The 23,386-nt window shown below is 34.3% G+C and overlaps 1 protein-coding gene across 2 annotated transcripts; it reads left to right on the top strand.

Annotated features, from left to right (window-relative positions):
• Nucleotides 1–1,209: 1,209 nt before the first annotated feature.
• Nucleotides 1,210–23,080, top strand: LOC149808500 (arpin-like). Of its 2 annotated transcripts, none has more exons than XM_089978218.1 (6): nt 1,210–1,359; nt 9,045–9,120; nt 10,914–11,046; nt 16,663–16,869; nt 18,498–18,655; nt 21,663–23,080. In XM_089978218.1, exons 1-6 carry the CDS (start codon nt 1,268–1,270, stop codon nt 21,669–21,671), a joined length of 675 nt encoding a protein of 224 aa, XP_089834344.1. In that variant the 5' UTR covers nt 1,210–1,267; the 3' UTR covers nt 21,672–23,080. The 2 variants fall into 2 exon arrangements, with proteins under 2 accessions (XP_089834344.1, XP_089834349.1); XM_089978223.1 differs by lacking the exon at nt 1,210–1,359 and adding an exon at nt 1,549–1,586.
• The last annotated feature ends 306 nt before the right edge of the window (nt 23,081–23,386 follow it).

Genomic DNA, 23,386 nt, shown 5'->3' with positions numbered 1-23,386 from the left:
TTTTTCTTAATTTGCAAATCCGAATTACATGAGCCATGTCATAGGTTTTCAATCTGGATTACACATTTCGAAAGTGTGCTGTAATTTCGATGATAAGTGCAATTGCATCCTCCTTACTGCACTCAAAATGAAATACACATTAAATTCCATAGCGTCTTTTTGAAAATTGCAATTGAAAGACTTCATATTTTTCCTACGTTATGATTTCAAACATTCAATGACAGAAACAGAAACACATTTGCAGACGTAAACACGCTTCTCCCGCGCCACTTCAATCGATGTATTTCATGTATAATTTGCACAGATGAATCCAGTCCAAAATCACAAACCTTCGTCGAATCGAAACAAAATACCAAAATATATTCACTCCAGATGAAATGGAAAAGTCGTTGCAATGCGCATTCATTCACAATATGACTGCAAATTCCAATTTTAACTAGACACGCCATTTTCTTTCGAAAGTTATGTCGACCGCGCGACTAAGTTAAAATTTATCTGGGTGGAGCTATGTGCGTATTAATAATGATGTCATTTTGTAATGTCAAATCTGCGCTTGTGTATTTAGTTTGGAATACGGCATTCATTCATTTGCGTTGTTTCTTGTAGTATATTTTGTTTATATAATTAAACCTTAGGTAGAACTTTTTAAAAAATGAGCATATAATAAAAAGGTTACTGCATTTGTATGGGAAAATATGAATTCGTTTTGTCGGAAGGATATACTGCACTCACAAGTTCGTGCAGTATTCCATCCGAAAACTCGTTCATATTTTCCCATACAAATGCAGTAACCTATAAATCTGCGCTTGTGTATTTAGTTTGGAATACATTCAGTTACTTTGTTTCTTGTAGTGTATTGTATTTATATAATTAAGCCTTAGGTAGAATAAGAAAATGAGCATATAATAAAAAGGTTACTGCATTTGTATGGGAAAACATTAAGTCGTTTTGTCCCGAGGTCGTGCATTATAACATCCGAAGAATTCGTTCATATTTTCCCATACAAATGCAGGAACCTATAAATATAAAGTTTTTTTTTCCTTTAAAGAAAATAATGCATCTTTGGAAATCTTGAATGAGATTTTTTTACTCCCAAGACTGGGTCTTTTATAACTGGACGTAAATTGGTAAAACTATTGGTAGGGAGTACAGTATGGTTTTCGATTAATTATAAGTATTTCTCCGTAACGTTACTGTCAAACACTTAAACAAGACCCATTGGAAGGATATTATTTCCGGGAGTTGCATTAAACTATCTTTCTCCAGGATGAGTAGACTATACGACAATAAACCTCTGAGGAACTTGCCCTTAATAGAAATTGGATTGCCAGGAACATGGAAAGAAGAAAGCTACACTAGGTCTCTCTCTCTCTGAATTAAGTGCTCTGCATACATACATGATATGGGCATATTCGCACTGTAATGAACTATGTACATGCGTGAAGGAAGGCTCTTTGTACAAGTTAAAAACAGGATAAAATAACACACGGTGTAAATACTATGGCATGGGACATGAACCGCCGATGTAGACCTTAAAAGTATTAACGGAAGGCGCTGTAATGAATGTCGCTGGGAAGCAGTACCAAGTATTATATCGTATGGGGTCTATCGTAAACATCAGGGTCGACGTCGTACATTATATTGTTGGGAAACAACATGGAATAACATAATAGTTCGGAATCCCGAGGTGTTGCGCCTTTTCTCAATAAATTGCGTGGCCGAGTCAAGCGATATAAATCACAGGGGTTCGTTACAAAGAAAAGTAGGAGTTTAACCTGTAACAATATAACACTTGCTTGACTCCTAATGTTCTTTGTAACGAACCCTAGCTACGATTTCGTAGCCTCAACTTGATTTGTTATTAGTGCTAAACGAAGCCCTGTGATATAAACAGACCGATTGGCTGGTTTTGTAATTCAACGTACATGGTAGAATTCTCGCACACTTCGGATAAGTAAATGATTTTGTATCAATTCTGTTAGTGCCAGGATGTTAATGGAGACCTTCTTAAATTGATTTTGTAGGGAAAACGCGCATAATAAGACAAGCGATTTTGAATGGAAGACCTATAAGATGTGTCAGGTTTCTGCAACTATTCATCTGCGAAGTTAACAAATAAAAGGACAAGTTAATTGTTTTTTCTCTCACTTTCATCACAGCTTCAAGTGAATTTTAAGATAGGTGGACATGTAGACCAGCAAGTTGTTCTCCACCTTTTTTTTTTTTTGTCGGCCGCAAGTCAAGCAAAAAAAAAAAAAAAGGTGGAGAACAACTTGCTGGTCTTGATGGACATGGTGAAGTTAAATCTTGCAAAATGGTTTCTAAGTACATGTAGTATATTGTATAAATTGTATTATTGACTGTTTGTATGATTTTTATATTTTTCCTAATTATTACAACAATGATTACAAACTTTGAAACTTTTTATATTGGTTAAATTTGGAAAGAATTTTTTAATTATATTCATTGTGATTTACACAAAATAAGTAATACATTTGTTAAGATACCTCCCATGAATTTATCTAATAAGTGAATTATACATTGTTTGATATTGTAAAGGTCTCGTAGACTACCTTGGATTGGGGTGTGGTGCTCCCAGTATTATTTTTAATTATTACAGAAGACCCACCCTGGGTCGTTTTTGTTAGAAAATTGAAGTAGTGGTAGAGATGCAAAGCTCCAAGCCCCCAGTCAGCGGTGCCAACAGTTAAATTACTGAATACAAAAAAGGTGGAATTCAAATAAACAACAAATTTAATGCCATTCAATAACAGATAGTCCTTCCTCAAATGAAATTCAATATTCAAAACTCTTATCACTCGTCTTTCACTCAAGCAAGTGACGGCCTATTTCATCATCTAACTTAGTGTGATAGATTTCCTCCTGTCCTGTGTTTCTACTCGTCTGTAGTATTTTTTTTTACTGGTACCCAGTACCCCTTCAGTCCAACAACCATGTCCTTCACCCTTCCACTTTATCCACTTCCATTCTCTCCTTTTCTTGTCTCCCAGAGACTCGGGACCAACTGTACCAGGGTATTTCCCTTCTTTGTCTCCTACAGCTCCTCCGGTCCCTAAAAGCTTCCTGTCCGAACACACACAAGGACATTAGTATATTCCTCTTGCTATCTAGTCTCACACTAAACAACAATCTATCATCAGATAAGCCATTACCTTCTTTGGTCACGCATTCGTGCACATCAAAATACCCATACATTCTGGTATGGTATACACGGTATCAACTGCTTATCATGCATATATCAATAGATTTCATCACATCGGTATATATAGATTCTCAATCTTATTATACAGAACAATATCACATAATCAGCCGCATTTCTGTACATAACACTTCTACAAAGTGTACTCAGATATCCATGCGCTGATATATCCTTACACATTATACTCCTACAAAGTGTACACAAATAGTCAAGTATTAACTAATGTTGCACACTGCAACCATTATACAAAGTTATAATTCAATTCAACATTTGTAAATCTAGAATATCACAAGAATAAATGCATGAGGTTACTACGAATTAACCAAATATCGAATTACAATATTCTTTACATAAACATTGTTCATATCTCAAAATATGCATATAGATCAAACACTACAAATGAATCAAACCCTACAAATGGTAATTCTGCATACTAAGGAGTCTAGTAATGAAATATACATACTGCACATAATTAAAGTACAATTACCTTGCCGTAATAGATTGCGCCAATCGAGCAAATAAGTCACTGACCTGTCTGAAGCTCTTTCGTAATTCCCAGAATAACAATGTTTCCCGCCAATTTCGAATGACATTGGAGTAGCTTATAACTTTCTTATGTAATTCCCACAAGATGGTTTAATGACTGACGTTTAGTTTCAAGACACTAGTTTTAAACTTGCGATTCCAATGATGGCCACGCCTTGCTCAATTCTGAGTGGATATCGATTCACCCACGGTCTACATAATTAGCAGACATTGCCCCCTCCCCGGCAGTCTGTCAAGGGTGGATTTATATCCCCCACTTGATGTTCCTTTGAGCCCAACACCGGCAATTCATGCCACTTACCTTTCAATCACATGCAGCCAAATAAGGCGCCAGTAACAAGTTCCTATGGCCATGTTAAATACAACTGGCTTCCCACCCAACATTTTGATGTCAGCTTACACTATCATAACATAAGCCGGCCGGCCAGCTGTGTACACATTGCTTTAACACTCATTGTTCGCAAGGCTGACACTCGCAACATTTATGAAGCAAATAATTATCCTCAGGGTCTAGCCTATACATGTTGCAATCTGGCTATTGTTCCTTACTTATAACGTGACAGATATGAACATACTGAGTGAATTATACGGGTGTTTTAAGAACATTTTTATGTTAGAAATCAAGTGCAGAGGAATGTTACATATGGTTATATTGCAATATTTTGTGAACATTCAGCTTTAAAAATGGACTTTTTCTATGTTCCTTATGCTTTTGAAGCCCATCTGTGCCTTTTTATCAAGCACCCACTACCATTTTGCATGTAATAGCATTAAGTCTTGAGTCGTACAAATTTAATTTGTTATGTTGCTCTTAAAGTTAATAGAGCATACAGTATCCATTAGTGATCTTGTACAGACATATATTCATCTGAAATCACAATTTAGTAAATTGCCATTTTAAAATTTAGCTATGATAAGATATTTGTGGTCAGTTTTCATATCTTCAAAATAATAAAATTTTTGACAAACAAACAAAAAAAATTCTGACCATTATTTTGAGCAGTACACATTTCATGAAGTAGAGGCAAGTGTTAAAATGTGGAATCAGAAAAGAAGGAATTGGCATGGAGCTGGGTCTAAAGAAATACTTTTTGTTATGTTTTTAAATCTTGAAAAACACTATAGGATGATTTTCAGTTTGATTATCTTTTTAATTCTAGAGAAACACTATAAATTGATTTTCTGTTCTTCATTATGAGAATATTGATATTCACAAAAATTGACAGGAATTGGTTTTCTTTTCATCAAAATTCAACAAAATGGCTTAACTTTTACCTCTTTAATATGTATACCAATGTCTCTTTAATAGGTATACCAATGTCTCTGGAAAGGAATGTTACCTAGAGTAGATGGCAACCTAACAATGATAATGTCAGTAATTCTGAGTCATATGTCGAGTATTAACATTGAAAATATATTATACAACAAAAGTTGTATTAAAGTTGTGTAATAAATTTATAATAATGACTGACATTACATTTGTGTAAAATGATTCATTGGTATAAACATCAGCTCTGTCTTAAAACGAAGTTTAAGCGCATTTTGAACCCAATTTATGTCATACTTTTGTCATTGTTTACATTTTTTACAATGCTACATGCAGGGAAGGGTTATGATTATTGCTTTTATGGGTGACTTTTTAAAAGATACAAATATTCACAGATTTTACCATTGTCCCCTTTAGAAAAACTCCAAGGTATTTCAAAAGCAGGTGTAGGTGAACATAATATATGTATGTTCATTTTATGAGTTTTTCTGTATTTTGAAAAATTCCAATGCCATTTATTTCCATAAAATATGTGGAAAAAATCCCTGATGTCATATCACTGAATATGGACAGTTGACCTTCCAATCATTAATACATTTGGATGTGATCATGTTGGTTATTACATTATTACAAAGAAAAGTGGAGAAATTTCCTTGTGTAATGAGGTTGGTTATTACATTATTACAAAGAAAAGTGGAGAAATTTCCTTGTGTAATGAGGTTGGTTATCACATTATTACAAAGAAAAGTGGAGAAATTTCCTTGTATAATGAGGTTGCCATTTCAAGAAAATATTAATCTTGATCACCAGTGCTCCCTAGTGGTGGAATCTGTTGCTACTTACATTGTAGGGCTAGTATAGTAACACTGGCACTGCATTTGTATTTCCCAAAGAAGTTTGCCTCTGTAACAGAGCTAATTTTGGCAAAAAAAATATTACTGCATGATATTAAAGTCAATCTGAAATCTCTAGAGTTAATTCTTTTGGACAGTCATGAGCCCATAGCTGTGATTCCCCATTATATTGATGGAACAAATGATGTTTAAGTTTTCTCATGTCATGCTGAATAATGAGAAATACTTGTACAGTATTTTGGAAGAAATATACAACCTTGTTTTTGTTTAAGTGTTTCTCTTTCTAACTATGTGTTGCTGTGTGTATATTTTGTATATGAAATAGAGGATTATTTTATACTTTATTATAATTTGAGCTTCTCAACATATTCTATTATCAATTGTCCAAATCATTTTGTATACAAAAAATATATCATACAACTATGAAGGTTATTTAATTAAATATCAACAGAATAGTAAATTCACTTTTCCACTCATTCTTAAATTTCCTAACAAATTTCTGAAAATGACTCTTCTCCTCAGAGCTGACACTATCTTTAGGTTTCTTTGGAGTTTGAGAGTCAGAAAATTCATCGCAGGCAGGTCGTTTCTGAGACTGAGACAGAAAAGAAAAATATACTTCTAACTGAACCATTGTGATTTTAAAGTTCAGATGTATTCACTGAGTGTTATGTCCATTCAGTTTTTTCTGAATGATACATTGGTTTTAAACGTTTTTCCAATCAAAGCAATTGCCAGTAATTATAAGGGAAAATATGAACGAGTTTTTCTGAAAAACTTGTGCAGTGCAATATTTTTCAGGAAAAAATAAGTTCATATTTTCCTATACAGATGCAGTAACTTTTTTATTATATATTCATTTTGTATAACTACAGAAGGATTGATAATAAAAGACATTACAAGAAGTGATGTAATTGAATTTATGCTTTATTCCCAGAATAAATTCACAACTGTAGATTCATCAATACACAGTAACAGTATTCATGCACACATAGCTCTGCCCAGCAACTTTCTTACTTAGTCATAAGCTCTTCATCAGTGTAAAAAAAGATTTGTCATGTTGATCAAACTCAATCCTCCTTTTCTGATTATGAGGAACTGGATTATTGGGTAAATTCAGTGAAGTAAGTAGAATGGATTTCAGCTGGAAATGTAGGCTACTCAAAATTCCAGTACAGCTATGATGTGTATCAGGTTTTGCAGGACATGCAAGTTGGATTTGAAAAACGAACTAAAAAATACATTTTCAGGAAATTCATGATGCATAAATGTAAGTACATGTATATTCATTACCATTGTTACTACCAGCTTAATAAAACATGCCTATACACTGTCACTTGCATCTCACTGTTGGCAGGACCCAGCTATGACCTGTATCATGCAGTGCGTCTTCTATCACTAGCATAACATTGAATCAAAATAGATACACGTGGAAAATTGAAAAGCAGCTGTTGTGTGACACTCCATTCACCCAGCAGAATAATACTTTTGCATCATCTTGGATCATTGGCTCTGAGGCTCTTAGTTTACTACCAAAACCTTCAGTTGCATTCTTTTCTCGAATCAGGTATTTTGACAGACTTGTAGAATGGTACATCTCTGATATGTGATTGCCTTAAATTTAGCCTCAGTATGCTTTTCAATGTTGTTGTTTTTTAGACCCTAGAGAGCACACATCATATTCCACACTGCAATGCCTGTCTTGCTACTGGGGCTCCCAGGTTCTGCTTTGTAATCCACACTGCAATGCCTGTCTTGCCACAGGGGCTTCCAGGCTCTGCTTTGTACTCCACACTGCAATGCCTGTCTTGCCACTGTAGTTTCCAGGCACTGATTTGTACAACATACTGCTTTTTACTCCACACTGCAATGCCTGTCTTGCCACTGGAGCTTCCAGGCTCTGTTTTGTACTCCACACTGCAATGCCTGTCTTGCCACTGGGGTTTCCAGGTACTGATGTGTACATCACACTGCGATGCCTGTCTTGCCACTGGGGCTTACAGGCACTGATGTGTACATCACACTGCAATGCCTGTCTTGCCACTGGGGTTTCCACGCACTGATGTGTACATGACACTGCAATGCCTGTCTTGCCACTAGGGTTTCCAGGCACTGATGTGTACACCACACTGCAATGCCTGTCTTGCCACTGGGGTCTCCAGGCACTGATTTGTACAACATACTGCTTTGTACTCCACACTGAAATGCCTGTCTTGCTACTGGGGCTTCCAGGCACTGATGCGTACACCATACTGCAATGCCGGTCTTCCAACTGGGGTTTCCATGCACTGATTTGTACAGCATACTGCATCTTTATTCATTTATGAAGATTATACAAGTATCTTGTAAGATGTACAGAAGTCTTGACTGATGTAATTTATTTAGACTCTGAATGCTAGTTATAATGAAATTTTTGTAATGGCAGTGAAACGTAACTGTCATAAGAGTTGATTGAAAATGTTGCTCATTTGCCAGTCTGGTACTGAATATGGCCACCAAACATAAAATCAAATCAACCAGTTATTTCCACCAGAAATTTCAAATGATGCCTTGTTGATGACAAAAGAAAATGTTGCCAAGCAGACATTCATTATGTAAAACACAGTAGCTTTGTAAAATCTTGTTATCACTGAAAAATATCTGAGATAGTTTCAACACTTAGCAGTATAAAGGAAGATTTGGTCTTATCTTGAATTCCAGGAATGTCTTTTAAGCCATTAGAGCACCAATCCCTTCAAAGGAACCACTTGCTTATTTATTCCTATCCCATTTGATTATTGAACGTGAAATTACTTTGTGTAATATTCTCTTTCCTGCAAAATAATTTTATCATTGATGCCTGATGAAATAATTAATTCATTTTTCCAAGATTTATTTGCATTTAAGCATGATCAAATATGGTATAGTTTTATATAATAATTTTTAATTTCAGTTCTGTTGAGCACCAGTAAAGACTGTTTATCTGTTTCCAGGTCTACTTTCTTAATGTCTGTGTAAGAAACTTCAATGTTTTTAATTACATATAAAACAGAATGGATCTGCTGGTGTATTTTTAAATTGTGTATGACACAGCCACCGTTTTAAGACACTATAGTCATTGACTATAAAAAAGACCAAGTGTTTTCTTTTTATTCCTATAAACTTGAATATTTTTCAGTGGTGATGGATTGATAGTAGAGGGTTCTGTTGAGGGAAGATCAAGATTTGCAGTGACTGATAGCAATAGACATAAGGTACATTGCATAACTAACATTCTTGTGTTACTTATGAAAAATAAAATAAGATCATGATAACACTTAAATTGTGATCCATCAACCTGCATACAAGAGGCCCAAAAAGGTCTGATATTGCTTGCCTGGCTTGTGGAACCATTTAACTAGTAGGCTTCTACAGTATTATGAGAACATAGCATTTTGTCAACTGTCTCCCAGCCTTTATATTATATCAATCTTTCTTCAGTCTAAAAAAAGATATATTATAAAGATAAAGCCATGATTAGTTTGTGTAGTTCTACATCACAGTTGATATCATGCAAGTTATTGGATTGTTAATTTTCAACAGCAGTTTCTTTCTGCACTTTATTTGCGGAGAAAGTGGGAGCTGAGTGACATTTCCCAATGACAGACAGAGGCAGCTATCCCTGGCTGTTCTGGGCATGTATCAAACCTTCATTTCTTGGATTACCAGTTGAGTGCTCTACCAATTGAGCTACCATGGATTCCTTAATAATTTAAGTCCAGCCATATAGTGTAGCTTTAGCAGACACTTCCATATTTTGGATACCTGTTCATAAGAAATAATTTTTGGAAATCCCCAATGAAAATCTTTCTATAATGTCTTTTATATAGTGGATACTTGCATAATGTGGTCAATGCTGTTTGCTAAGGAAAGTTTAATATAAAAGATTTCATGACCTTGCATGTGTGCAGATTTTCCTTTCTTGCAGCCATATGTGCTATTGATTTACAGATTTGTGAAGCTGAACTTGCGTTTTGAATTATCTACTCATTGGACATTAGCCGTTTTGCACAAGGTCTAATTACATCTGATGAAAAATTATATCATGTCACTGCAGTGGGTGATTTATCAAGCTTTAAAACTCACCTTACCCAAAACATTAGGCTATAATTCAGTTCCCTTCAGTATTCTGAGTCATAATTGTACAAGTTTTAATGCATATCAAGAGTATGACTTATAAAGGACTTATGTTTATCAAGGTTAATTTTATCATGTTTGTGAGGGCAAGAAGAGGCGTGATCTCTCTTGACACAAAGACTATCCTCTTTAAGGTACATTTTCAGTTTGCACTTGGTCCTGAAGGATGACCTTGAGATGAGGTGTCCAGAGCAGACTGGAATTTATTACAAAAATCTAATTACCCATAAATGGCAGCCTGTTCTTGGCAATGAAAGCAGAAAGCTTCATGAGTGATACTGACCCATGTAGTTGGTGCCAATCCTGGTATCAAGGGGAGATCACTCTAATTGCCACCTAGGTTGGCAGATAACTTTATGCTATTTAGCTAAAAGATTTCATTTTGGGGGACTAGATTTGCAAGGTATTAGTAGTTCACATAAGGTACTATGATCGGACAAGTATTACCAAAAAAACATTTCACTAGAAAAAAAACTGCTTTCCTAGCTGTCGTAGTTATTGATTTGTATAGATGGATCCATACTGCTGTGTTTTAAGTGTTTAGTTGAGCTCAAGATTCCAGATCATCAGCCTCTATTTTTAGTTGCTTTTATCCAGGTCCTGTATTAGCAACACAAATCTCGAGCATAATTTTGTTTCTGACCCTTTATGCTACCCCTAGTTTGCTAAATTTTAATTTTTTTATTATATTCAAAATATTAAATCTGATTTGGACATTTTGAGCTAAAGGCAGAGTTTCTTGGTAATCAGTTTTTGAGAATACAGTGACTATTTATACTTTAAAATAGTTTTGATTCTTTTCCTGTAAGAAGATGTATAATATATATAAATTTTTTGTCACAGATGCTTTATAGCCTTTCCTTTAACACAGGTTCACTACTGTCTGTTTCACATTCGGATGAACAGAGTTCACAGAAGAAAATTTGACAAGACTGGAAGAGAAATTGAGTCCAATTTCAGTGCAACACAGAAAGTGTTAACAGGATATCTAAATTCTTCTTACAGTGAGTATTTCAGTTGATTTGTTTTTTAAAATATCCTTGGAGGCCAAAAATTCGGGTTCAGTCATAGAATCACAAGGGTGCATCCTTTAAGAATATTTAAGACTTGAGTGGAATTGTTTACAATTGCTGGTGTAAATTTACTCCAAAATATCTTTGCTAGCAGTGGATCAATTTTGTATTCAGAATGACTGACAGCTGATTCAGTAATGGGAATAATTAAGGCAAATAGAAAAGTAACAAAATAAACAAAAGAAAGCAACTTAGCAAGAATTATAAAACTAAGGAGAGACTGCTGGTAAAGTAATATATTTTTAAAAGTATTTCAATTGGTCAGAAGTTATCCAGAGTAGTGATGGTGCATCAATTAAATGTTGCTTATTTTCTGCATCTTTTATCAACATTTGCACGATCCCATTCTCCAAAAGGCATTCTCCAGCAAGACTAGAAGAAAAACAATCAAAAAAGAATCAACATGCTCATAGAGTTAAGATTTTCTTCAAATGGATGGAAGATCAACATTTTTTATTTCATATTTTCACAAAGTTCTTAGTTTGTAGCAAAATTTTACTTCCTGGGTAAAATCTTTCATTCATCTCATGCTATGTGACGAAAGGTTGTATCATTATCATTTTCATGCTTTCATATTTTCTTCACATCTGCAAATCAAATAGGTGATCCAACTTTAATACCTTTTTATCAAAATATGTTCAATTCATTTGTTTTATTCATCTCCTGTGCTGTTATCTTGGGTTACATACTTTTCTTTCTTTTTCCAGAAATTGCATCTGTTATGCACACTTGATTTATATTGTATATGTGCGATTTTTATCCATGACTGAGCATTCTGATAGTGTTTTTATGTACCTGACTTTTGTCATGATGATGTAGGTGGTGAACAAGGTGTTTATTAAAATCTGAATTCAGGCCTAACCTTCCTTATGAGTTAGTGGAAATTTCCATTAGCTTTCCAGAAAATACTGTTGCATTGTAGGTGAAGTGAAATGTGTATCAATAGCAGTTTGGTAAACAAATTATTCATTCCTATTGTAAGATCAGTCTGTAAAATCTATTTGTTATCAGAGTTTATAGTTGTATTCAGATATAATTCTCAAATTATTTAATTCATTCATTGGAATTACAAAGTGCTCATTATCATTTTCATGCTTTCATATTTTCTTCACATCTGCAAATCAAATAGCTGATCCAACTTTAATACCTTTTTATCAAAATATGTTCATTTGTTTTATTCATCTCCTGTGAATTATTGTGACCTTGTTCAGAGACATTCAAGACTATTGGGACATCAGGGCCATTAAGACTGTTAGTACATCAAGATATGCAAGACTTGGTATACAAGGACAATCTAAACTATTGGTACATCAGGACATTCAAGATTATTAGTACAGCAGGATATTCAAGACTATTGGAATTCATTTAGAACATTATATTAATCTGAACTTTTGATAGTACATTTAGGATTATTTTGGGATTTAATTCACAATACTGTAAAAGTCTCTTAAATTTTCACTTTGTAACTTAGAGAAATAAATTATTTGTTGATTTTATAAAACTTGTTGGTTTCACTTTTTTATGTTACAAAGTTTAAGACTTAGAGTAACAACACATTTGCCAACTTTTTCACAACATTGCATGTATTAAATGGTTATAGCCATTGATATACAGGAAATTTTCACCCTGATTTTCTATTAACATTGTTTCCGAGAGTCCAAATAAATGGATATTATTATTTGGAGAGGTTAGCAGTAACTTCACTTGATCAGTCTTTCCACGAAAACCCTGAATATTTAAATGACTTAATTGTAAACCTTTGCTAGAAACTTCTAAATTCATGAGATTAATATCAATGCAATTAGAGGCACTGAAGGAGATATTAAAGAACAGTATTTAAAAGTATTAAAACTATGTTCACAGTGATCATCGTTACAACTGTCATTGTTGTATAAAAAATTAGTTTTCTACAACTGCATTTTCTACTTTTATAATCATTGTATAAATCTGAATTATCAGTTACATTTGAGTATGTACAAGTAGCTGGTAAATTTCCACATTCAGAACAGCTGTCAGCAAGGGAATCAAATGTTTTGACAAGGGATGCCTGGTGTATAGGACAGTCCTTGATTGATTGGTCCTTCCACTGAATAGAGTCTTCCTGTGGAGTTGTGGCAGCCTCATTGCCCTATTTCATAAAACTGTGAGTTTTGGCTTTGTGTCCAAAGCTGCCACACTGATTGCATTGTATTGGCTGTCTGTGCCTGCATTCCTGTGCTGAATGTTTCATCTCACCACAGTAATCACATCCCAAAGTGTGTTGACTGTATTGATATGGCTGACCATATTGTCTGATGCTGGTTTGACCTACATTGGGTTTATAGGGACCGATGAAGTTTGTAATGTGGCTGTAAGACCAGACTATACAGAATGACTGCATTTATATTTTTTGCCAGCTTTTCCAACCCTTTGGTAGAAAGGTGGATATTATCACTTTTTCCAAATAAATGTTGCATCACTTACCCCTCTTCATTCAGGACACTCTTGTAATTGTAAATATTATCACACTTCCATTCACTTGCCAGTCTTCAGGTGACCTCATTGATAATTTCTAAAACATAACAATCTCACCTGGTGTCCAGTTCACACAATGCAGCATAACGGTTTTGATTTTGCTTATGGGTGTGTGTATTAATTGGTCATACATTCCTTAAAAAAGTTCTGGATCAGTCCCTTCTCTGGCATTGTTCGCTCCAATATAGAGGACTATTTTAGTAAACTTGGAGATATATTTTTTTCTTCTTCTAGAATTGTGTGTGTTTTGGCACCTGAAATGGCTTGCTTTCTAACACAGTGCCTCAGCCCTCTGTTGTTAATTCCATGTAAAATGGAATTACCAGTAAGGAGGATGTAATCTCTGCTGGTAGAAGGCAAATTATTATGTTTAGTTTGTATTGATATAGTTTGTCTGTATGGTGCTTTATTACTCTTAACTTTTTCAGTTCTGGCTGAGTCACTGGCAATATTGGAAAACTGCATTGGTTTTTCTTTTGACAACACTTCAGGTGTCTGTAGACTTTTACTTAGAGAAATATCTTATTTGCTGGCCTGTAAGATGATACTTTTTTACCAGAAAATCTTAGTTTCATCTTATACTCTGAATCGACTTGTATATGGATTATGTCGTCCAAATTGCTTTATCATATTGTTCATATGGAAAATAATTCTCCAAGAGTATGTAAAATAATGTGTAAAAAATGTTTCATTTTGGGGAAGAGATTGTGTATGAACAAATATAGGATCCCAGATTTAGTATTTATTAAACAATTACATGATTATCAGTATTAAAAATTAACATAGATCAGATGTAATTGCACTAAAGCAACATGCATCAGTAATGTACATTGCTTGTAATATACATTGTTTAAATTTAATTACATATATGTGCGTTAGAATTTACAAGTTGGAAGATAAATAACCATGATAAAGACATATTCCATCACAATTTTCTTCTTGCACATAATGATCAAATAATCCTTATGCCCCATTGAGAGAGGGAGACAGAGATGTCTTCACAATTGTAAATCTGCATTGTTCACATACCTGATGACTGGTTTTACCTGTGTGCAAGTGCAGTACCATATTCCATTATCAATTAATACAACTAGTTAAACAATTCCTTCAAATTTTTGTTTCCATTTCCATTATTAAAAGAATCAGTTGGCTTTGTTGTGGCATTTACATGCTAATTAAATATGCTATGGCTGTATTCAGTCATTTCAAGATAACACCTGTCTGAGTCAAGATTCTGCAGACCATATCAGATTAGGGAGGCTACCCATGGGTATTATGAATACCGTACCATATAGTTAAAAGAAATGCCAGGTGATTACTATTGTAAATTTCACAGCCAGTGATCAAAAGTCACATGTAATGGTGGATTAGGGTCTCATTATACATTGATCAAAAGTCACATGTAATGGTAGATTAGGGTCTCATTATGCATTGATCAGAAGTCACATGTAATGGTAGATTAGGGTCTCATATATTGATCAGAAGTCACATGTAATGGTAGATTAGGGTCTCATTCTGCATTGATTAAAAGTCACATGTTGTGGTAGATTAGGGTCTCATTATACATTGATCAGAAGTCACATGTAATGGTAGATTAGGGTTTCATGCATTTATCAAAAGTCACATGTAGTGGTAGATTAGGGTCTCATTATACATTGATCAAAAGTCACATGTAATGGTAGATTAGGGTTTCATGCATTTATTAAAAGTCACATGTAATGGTAGATTAGGGTCTCATTATGCATTGATCAAAAGTCACATGTAATGGTAGATTAGGGTCTCATTATACATTGATCAAAAGTCACATGTTGTGGTAGATTAGGGTCTCATTATGCATTGATCAAAAGTCACATGTAATGGTAGATTAGGGTCTTATTATACATTGATCAGAAGTCACATGTAATGGTAGATTAGGGTCTCATTATACATTGATCAGAAGTCACATGTAATGGTAGATTAGGGTTTCATGCATTTATTAAAAGTCACATATAATGGTAGATTAGGGTCTCATTATGCATTGATCAAAAGTCACATGTAATGGTAGATTAGGGTCTCATTATACATTGATCAAAAGTCACATGTTGTGGTAGATTAGGGTCTCATTATGCATTGATCAAAAGTCACATGTAATGGTAGATTAGGGTTTCATGCATTTATTAAAAGTCACATGTAATGGTAGATTAGGGTCTCAGTATGCATTGATCAAAAGTCACATGTAGTGGTGGATTAGGGTCTCATTATACATTGATCAAAAGTCAAATGTTGTGGTAGATTAGGTCTCATTATGCATTGATCAAAAGTCATATGTAATGGTAGATTAGGGTCTCATTATACATTGATCAAAAGTCACATGTTGTGGTAGATTAGGGTCTCATGCATTGATCAAAAGTCACATGTAATGGTAGATTAGGGTCTCATTATACATTGATCAAAAGTCACATGTAATGGTAGATTAGGGTCTCATTATGCATTGATCAAAAGTCACATGTAATGGTGGATTAGGGTCTCATAATACATTGATCAAAAGTCACATGTTGTGGTAGATTAGGGTCTCATTATACATTGATCAAAAGTCACATGTAATGGTATATTAGGGTCTCATTATACATTGATCAAAAGTCACATGTTGTGGTAGATTAGGGTCTCATTATGCATTGATCAAAAGTCACATGTAATGGTAGATCAGGGTCTCATTATGCAATGGTAGATCAAACACTGTGCTGTTTGGAGTAGGATGTGTAGTATACAAAGACAAATCCTATCAACAAGAAAAGGGTAAGTAATGACAGGTTTCAAGAAAGGTACAGTGGTCCCTCACTGTAATGTACCTCATATAACATGGGTATGTTTTTGTATTCCATATTTAGGATGGATATAGTTTGATACTGAACATACCTCAGGATAAGTTAACAGACTTAAAATGTAGCACATTTATGTGACTCCCATGAACAGCTTTCTAGTGCGGGACAACCATGCATGCAAAGTATTCGGAACTGGTTAATGTTGATACAGATGGAATTCTTTGCCATGCAGGGGTGGAGGCCAAAGGTGAGACAGACAGACTAAGTCCAGATGAGGCCATGAAGGTAATAGAGAAGGCAGATCTTACAGTGCACAGTAAGAAATATGCTCCTGCTGGATGTGCATCATTGTGGATAAGGGAGGAGAAGTGTGATCAGTTCCAGATAGAAGATGGGGACAGTGTCAGAGTCAGGACCAATGGAGATGGACCCATCATTTGTATGTATCTGCAGGACTGTGAAGCCACGTTCAGTTTAATATAATAACCTGAATAAATAGATATTGTAGAAATCTCATTTTGATGTTAAAAATTAAACTTCCCCCAAAATTGGACTGCAGATAAAATCAATATTACTTTATATATAAATTGTTCTCATAAACGTTTCCAACCGGCATGGGATAGTGTTCCTTGCCCCTAGAGCTATAGATAGTCTACTAATAAGAGTTTATCTCCTTTTGAATCTGATGCCTATCATGTGTGTGTTCATTATTTCTCTCTTATCATGGTAGGGGGAATATAAGATTATTGCCTCTTACATAAAACAGAAGTTAAAACTTTTCAGCTACTGTCAACACTTTTACTATTGTGGATATCGATATTTTGGGTTTTGCAGATATTACAGTTTTGTTTGTACATACAAGGATTATAGTTGGCTCCTTAAATTTGTGGTTTGCAGCCACCATTAAATCTTTAACAATTAGGACGTCATGAATTAATAGTGTATTCTTTTTGTGCAAAGTTCATACAGTGTAAAGAGTTCCTGTTTGCATTTTCTTAGTACGAGTTACATACCTTCAGATATTGATATTTATCTCTACTTGACTAACACATTTAGATAATAAATGTTACAGTATGCCTTCCTGCATGGGTCTTTTTTGTGCCATTAGTAATTCTTTAATTTGCTAAATCTTGATCACCAGATAACAAAGAAATCTAATGTTAACTGCTGATGTAGACTCAACAAATTTAGACAAATTTAAAAGGCAAAATAAAAAACTATGTGTGGTTCTGGTTACTCAACCAAACATATTTTGTCTTGCCAATCCTACATTTATTTGGAAACAGAAAAAGAACAGGGTAAAAAAAAAATGTTTTAGGAGGAAAAATTAACAAAGATAGAAAAATATTATGGGGGGAAAAAGTAACAATGGTATGTAACTGTAATTGAAGTTAACTTCAGTTGATGCTTTTTTTCTGGTTTATGTTTCATTTAAATATATCTGGACCCCAAAATAAGTTTGTACCGACCTACCGACCCCAATTGGTTTTCAGTGTTAACAAGACTGTTCTAATTTGTTTTTATCTTCTTTATTTGAAACAGTTAAACCATTGAATGTAGTTAATAATAGCCAGTAACACTTGTGTTCTAATCCATGTGGATTTTGCCATTTGTGACAAAAAAATATACTAGCTGCAGAACCAGGTTAATATGTGTGATAATTCTGGGACTCCCAAACTACACTTTTTTCCCCACTTATGTTAGCAATAATTACCTCTCAGAGGGTTGGCATGTATTTGATAAAAACATTTTTCTCACAGAAAGCAAAAGGGCCTTTCATGTGTCAGCATTCTTTCATACCAACAACATAGAAAAGAAACTAGTAAAATGTTCAACTCACTCATTTTCTTAGGCCCGATTTCACCAACGCTCATGAAAATTGGTATGTGATTACATTTCTAAGTACCATAACAAAAACAATATTAGGTCATATATATATATATATATATCCTTTTTTCAGTATTGCCAATATTTTTATGAGCAATCTTAGGACAAAGTGTTCAGTTGTTAAAATTCAAATAACATAGTTGTTATTGTTGTTGCTTTGATTGTTATGTTTACTAACAGTTTCAATAGTGAAGCTTGATGTCCAGTCCTCTACAGTGGGCCATTACGCAGGTGGAGAACAGGTTGGAGATTCGTGGACAGATAAAATAATGAACATGAAATCTACAACATCAGCGGATATGAAAGCCCAGAAGGAGGGAGTAGAAGAGGATGAATGGGTAAGATCTTTGCATTAAGGCTAGTTTTTTTGGACAGTATTGCTCTTAGTCATGAAATTTTAGTACTACTTTACCACTAAAATGTCGGTCAACTTGACCTACAATTTGCACTCTGATGACCATGTATGCTTATAGTTAGGTCAGTGTCTGAATACACTGTTGCTTGTACCATAATGAAAATATATACTACACCACAACTAAATTATAGGTGACTTGTAACCTACTTTTCATGCCCATTAATCATGCACTTAGGTTGAGGTCATTTCCTATGACATAGCTCATTCCTTGTACAGTCACAGATATATGCATGCATCTTGAGAATTGCTACACCACTGTACTGTAACTAGGTCACTGAGACTGTAAGCGTACCCACAGGTCCACTTTGTAGAAACTTTACATAAAGTCCCCTCTTCTTGCAAGAGGTGTGTGGGTTGGCGGATTTTACCTTCTTTCAAGGTGTACGCTTAATTTGGTTCTCGATATCTGGAGGTTGACCACCCTCGATGTTATTGCCTGGTTCGAGTAAATACAAATATAAGTGGTGAAACTTATAGGTGGAATAGATAGAGATCTGAGCAGAGATATAGAACAGATCAACACGACCCCCGTACATGTAAACAACAATTTAATCAATTACATAAAACAACTGTGAGAATTCATTACAACAGGAATATACTCTGCTTCTAGAAATAAAACTTTCCCTGAATTACAAAGAACACAGATATATTTGTATAAAGTAGCCAATCTTCCTGATAGATTTAGTTCATCATAGGATCGAGTGAACAGTCGAAGACAATTCCTTGTACAATTGCATTACCTGCATCTCCATTAACTCCACTTCCACTGTAGCTGTTCTTTCGACCTCCCTCTGTTTTGCCTCTTTCAGTCCTCAACTCTATGCGTAGCACGTAGATTCACAGATACGTCACAGGATACATCTCAGAATACATCTTAGAATTAATACGTCACAGGATATGTCTCAGATAAATATGTTGCAGGATACGTCTCAGAGATAATACGTCGCAGGAGCTATTTTCTCCCTTTTTAAAAAATGTAAATAGAGACAACCTAAATTTTCTATTGGTTATGATACAGGGGCTTGCACTATCCCCACTCATTATCAGATCTTACTATCGGTGCTAAACAGATGCTAAGGCTATCCGTTGGCTCCACATGTCCTATATTGACCCTAGTTAGTTTAATGGCTAATTCATCACATGTTAACATCACGCATTAACACCACACAAGGCATAACGGTTCTGAGCCAGCCTCAATTTACACAAGTGAATAAATGAGATACATTACATGGCTTACTATGTCCTTTCAGCCAATACACACTCAACCTTAATCATATGTGAAATCTTCTCAATTCGGTGAATTCACACAGATTCTCGTAAGTCGTATTAACTAATATAATGCATGAAATTCTTAGAACCTAATTTTTATGCAAAACAAGACAATAATTCAAACAATTCGTCAAACTTATCTAAAGAATGTACGACTTCCTATGTATAAACACACTTATACTTCATAAAGCAAATTGATATACGAATGTAGAAATTAAATTCATGCAAATATAAGTAAATAAATTCAGCAAAGCATTATATATGGCATAACAAATTACATAGAATTGTCACAAATACCTTTGAGCTTTCAGCGTTCCTCGCTTCTACTGCCAAATATGTTTGCTGGTTTTCTCGACAACAGTTTTATGAGAGAATTTCTCCCAAATTACTCTCGAAGTCTTCTACATTTGTTTTCTCTTGCAGAAATGCTTAGACTGATTACCATTTTTGACATGGCTATATTAAAACTAGGAAATTTAGTGAGGAAAACACATCCCTTATTTAGCGTAACCAATCAGAATCAAATACATCTGCCGCCTTTTTCCAGAGGCACCAAAGTCGGGGTCATCTTGACCTTGTAGTTTGAGTAACAGTGTTCTGCAATCTTTCAACCTTGACATTTACACTATGGAATCAAAATTAGCTTTTGTCTCCACCAGTCTTCTGTTGGCTATATAAATGAATGCTTAATTGAGAATAAAATTCTCCCCTCGAAAAGACATTACCGATCATGGCAGTATGGCAATTTGATACACGCCTGTCCCCATAAATCTAATTAGTTGTTCTCTGGTCTCAACTAATGTGTTCTTCATAGATCGCCAGAAATTTGCCCCTTCACAAAGACCTAGTTTTCATGCTCATTTATGTCAGTTTCTGAGACACTGAAAATATACATTTGCATGCATTCTGAAAAGTGTTGTCAAAAGTAGATCATTTCGACCTATTTTTCATACTACATTGATTATGTAGAATCTTTATTCCACTGAGGTAAGTTTCCGGGACACGATTGCATGCATAACGACGAAAATAGATATGTGCATGCATCCTGATGAGTATCACTGCACTACACTAGAAGTGGGTCAAGTGTGACCTATTTTTAACAATCAATTTATTTTGTATGATTTTAATGTTAAGTTTCTCAGGCATTATTTCTTATACAGTCATGGTACTTCAATTGTGCATGCATCCTGATTACCACACAGTGATATCGAAATTAGGTGATTATGACCTACTTCTTACACCGTAGTGATTATGTACACTTTTGATGTTTAGGGAGTTTCTTAACCCTGATATTAGTACAGTCATCACACTGAATATTGACATACATCCTCAGGAGTACAGTATCACCATATCAAAGAAAACAAAATAACTGTGACCTTCATCAACATTCTGGTTTATCTTTTATCAACACTCATTATTGATCATCTTCATTATGGATAGATTGTGCAATCTTGAAAACAATACAGGATTGGTCAGATAAATTGTTCATAATAGTCTTCAATTTTTCATTACCTGTAATATTTTGAACAAAATTTAAGTACTTATTTTTAGTTTTGCCTATATTTATTTGTACACCTGAAAAATAAGACAGAAATGTACAAAAATTAAAAACATCACAGTATCTCATGCCTTGACCTCATGATGTCTATTTCTACTTGCAGGATGACTAAAATTTGCAGTGGAATATGGAAAAGAATCTCATATCTCTTGATCAAGAGTTTACTACAGCTTCTAATATCATACCCAAAAGATGGAAGAATTATATTTAAAAGTACAACCTGATCACTTTTGTGAAAAGCAAGGTTTTTACCAGATGTGCAATAAGATACCAGTTCTTTTTATGTAAAGTGTAAATGTATATACCAGAGTGATCTTGATCATCATGGAAACCTGACACCATGGGGTTGAATCTCAAAGATGGAAATTTATTTTTTAAACTTGTTAAAATGATATACAGTAGAATCTGTCTTAATGGTCACCTGTAAAAATCAGTCACCTGGTCACAATTTCCATTCTCATTTAACTCTCAGATTCTCAGATTGCCTATGTAAAGGTCATATGTAATGGTCACCTGATTTCTGTAGTCAGTGGCCATGTGTTTCCCAACCAGACATGTCTAACCTATCTTTATTATGTGCAGGACAGTATTTTTTCTCAATTAAATGTTTTGTATTGTTTTATATTTCTGTGTTGCATTGTTGCATTGTTTGTTAGGTTTTTAAAATGCATTATATGCTATGGATAATTGTATTTTGCACGTGACCTTGTCCAAAATCAAGTTCGTGTTGTTCCTGACTAGAGTCACTGATCTGATGTTTTTATTTTGGTAAACCAATTTTACATGGCTAATATTTTTCCTTTGAATGTGGGTTTAATATTAGGATCATTATCAATAGAAATAAACATTTATTTGGGTCTGAATCAAAGACATTGGTATCCCCACATAGATGGACTATTGTTTGTGATATTTATCACATTCTTTATCATAATTTTAGTAACAGAATCTTCTAGAATGGAATTTTTCATGAAGTAATAGGTGTTTTTAGAACATGCTAATTGTGACCCATGTCAAGGAGAGGGTTTTATAGTCTTGTTTACTGGAAAAAAAAATTAATTCTGCAATAACATCTAAAGCAAAAATCAGTCTTATTGTTGTATTCAGTATTTGATTTGTGCTGGAATTTATTTATTCACTGGAAATACAAGGTGCTCGTCAATAATATTCTTGGACAGAAACAGTAACTTGGAAATATAGTGAATTAAAATAAGGATATGTTGGATTATATTATTGTGATTCATCAAAAGACTGTTGCCACATCATTACAGTTCATGCCATTAGTACGTTAGAGACTACAGGCACGTCAATATCTTCCGCATTGGAAATTATGTGAAATACCACTAAAGTTTAGTCAGAACTTTATTCATCAGGACTTGTTAGAAATTCTAGGACTGTTTGGGATTTAATTTACATTACTATAAGTTCTTTTTAAATTTTTCACTTTTAAGCCCCAGGTATTTTAATTTCACATATTTAATAAATCTATAATGAAACTAATAAACTTACACAATATCATCAAAAGTAGAGAACTTTGTTTTGATTCCTACCCAGGAGGGGTCACAAATTTTTAAAACTGGAATTACAGCTACAAAAGTTAGAATTAGAGTTAAGTAAGGTTCATTTTCAGATAAAAATTATGCAGACACAGAAAGAGAGGGATGAGAAAGAAAGACGAAGGCCGATAAAGAAGAGAGGGAAAATACAGATGAATAGACAAAGAGAAAAGGAAGAAGGGAATTCAGTTTAGATTAAAAGAATTAAAACTTGCAAGTAGAGCACACTCTCCATCTTTACACACCCATTCAGGTTTTGATGTTATCAGAAATA

This window comes from Sinohyriopsis cumingii, chromosome 1 (assembly GCF_028554795.1).
Source record: "Sinohyriopsis cumingii isolate HCF-2022 chromosome 1, ASM2855479v2, whole genome shotgun sequence".
In the NCBI taxonomy this organism is placed as follows: domain Eukaryota; kingdom Metazoa; phylum Mollusca; class Bivalvia; order Unionida; family Unionidae; genus Sinohyriopsis; species Sinohyriopsis cumingii.
Note: the sequence above shows the minus strand (reverse complement) of the source record. Positions and strands in the feature narration are given on the sequence as shown.

Excerpts from the sequence above, each read along its gene's own strand:
- LOC149808500 (XM_089978218.1), top strand. The coding sequence starts at position 1,268 with ATGAGTAGACTATACGACAATAAACCTCTGAGGAACTTGCCCTTAATA. Across the intron at positions 9,121-10,913 it reads CTGATAGCAATAGACATAAG|GTTCACTACTGTCTGTTTCA; the intron begins GTACATTGCATA and ends CCTTTAACACAG. Across the intron at positions 11,047-16,662 it reads ATATCTAAATTCTTCTTACA|GGGTGGAGGCCAAAGGTGAG; the intron begins GTGAGTATTTCA and ends TTTGCCATGCAG.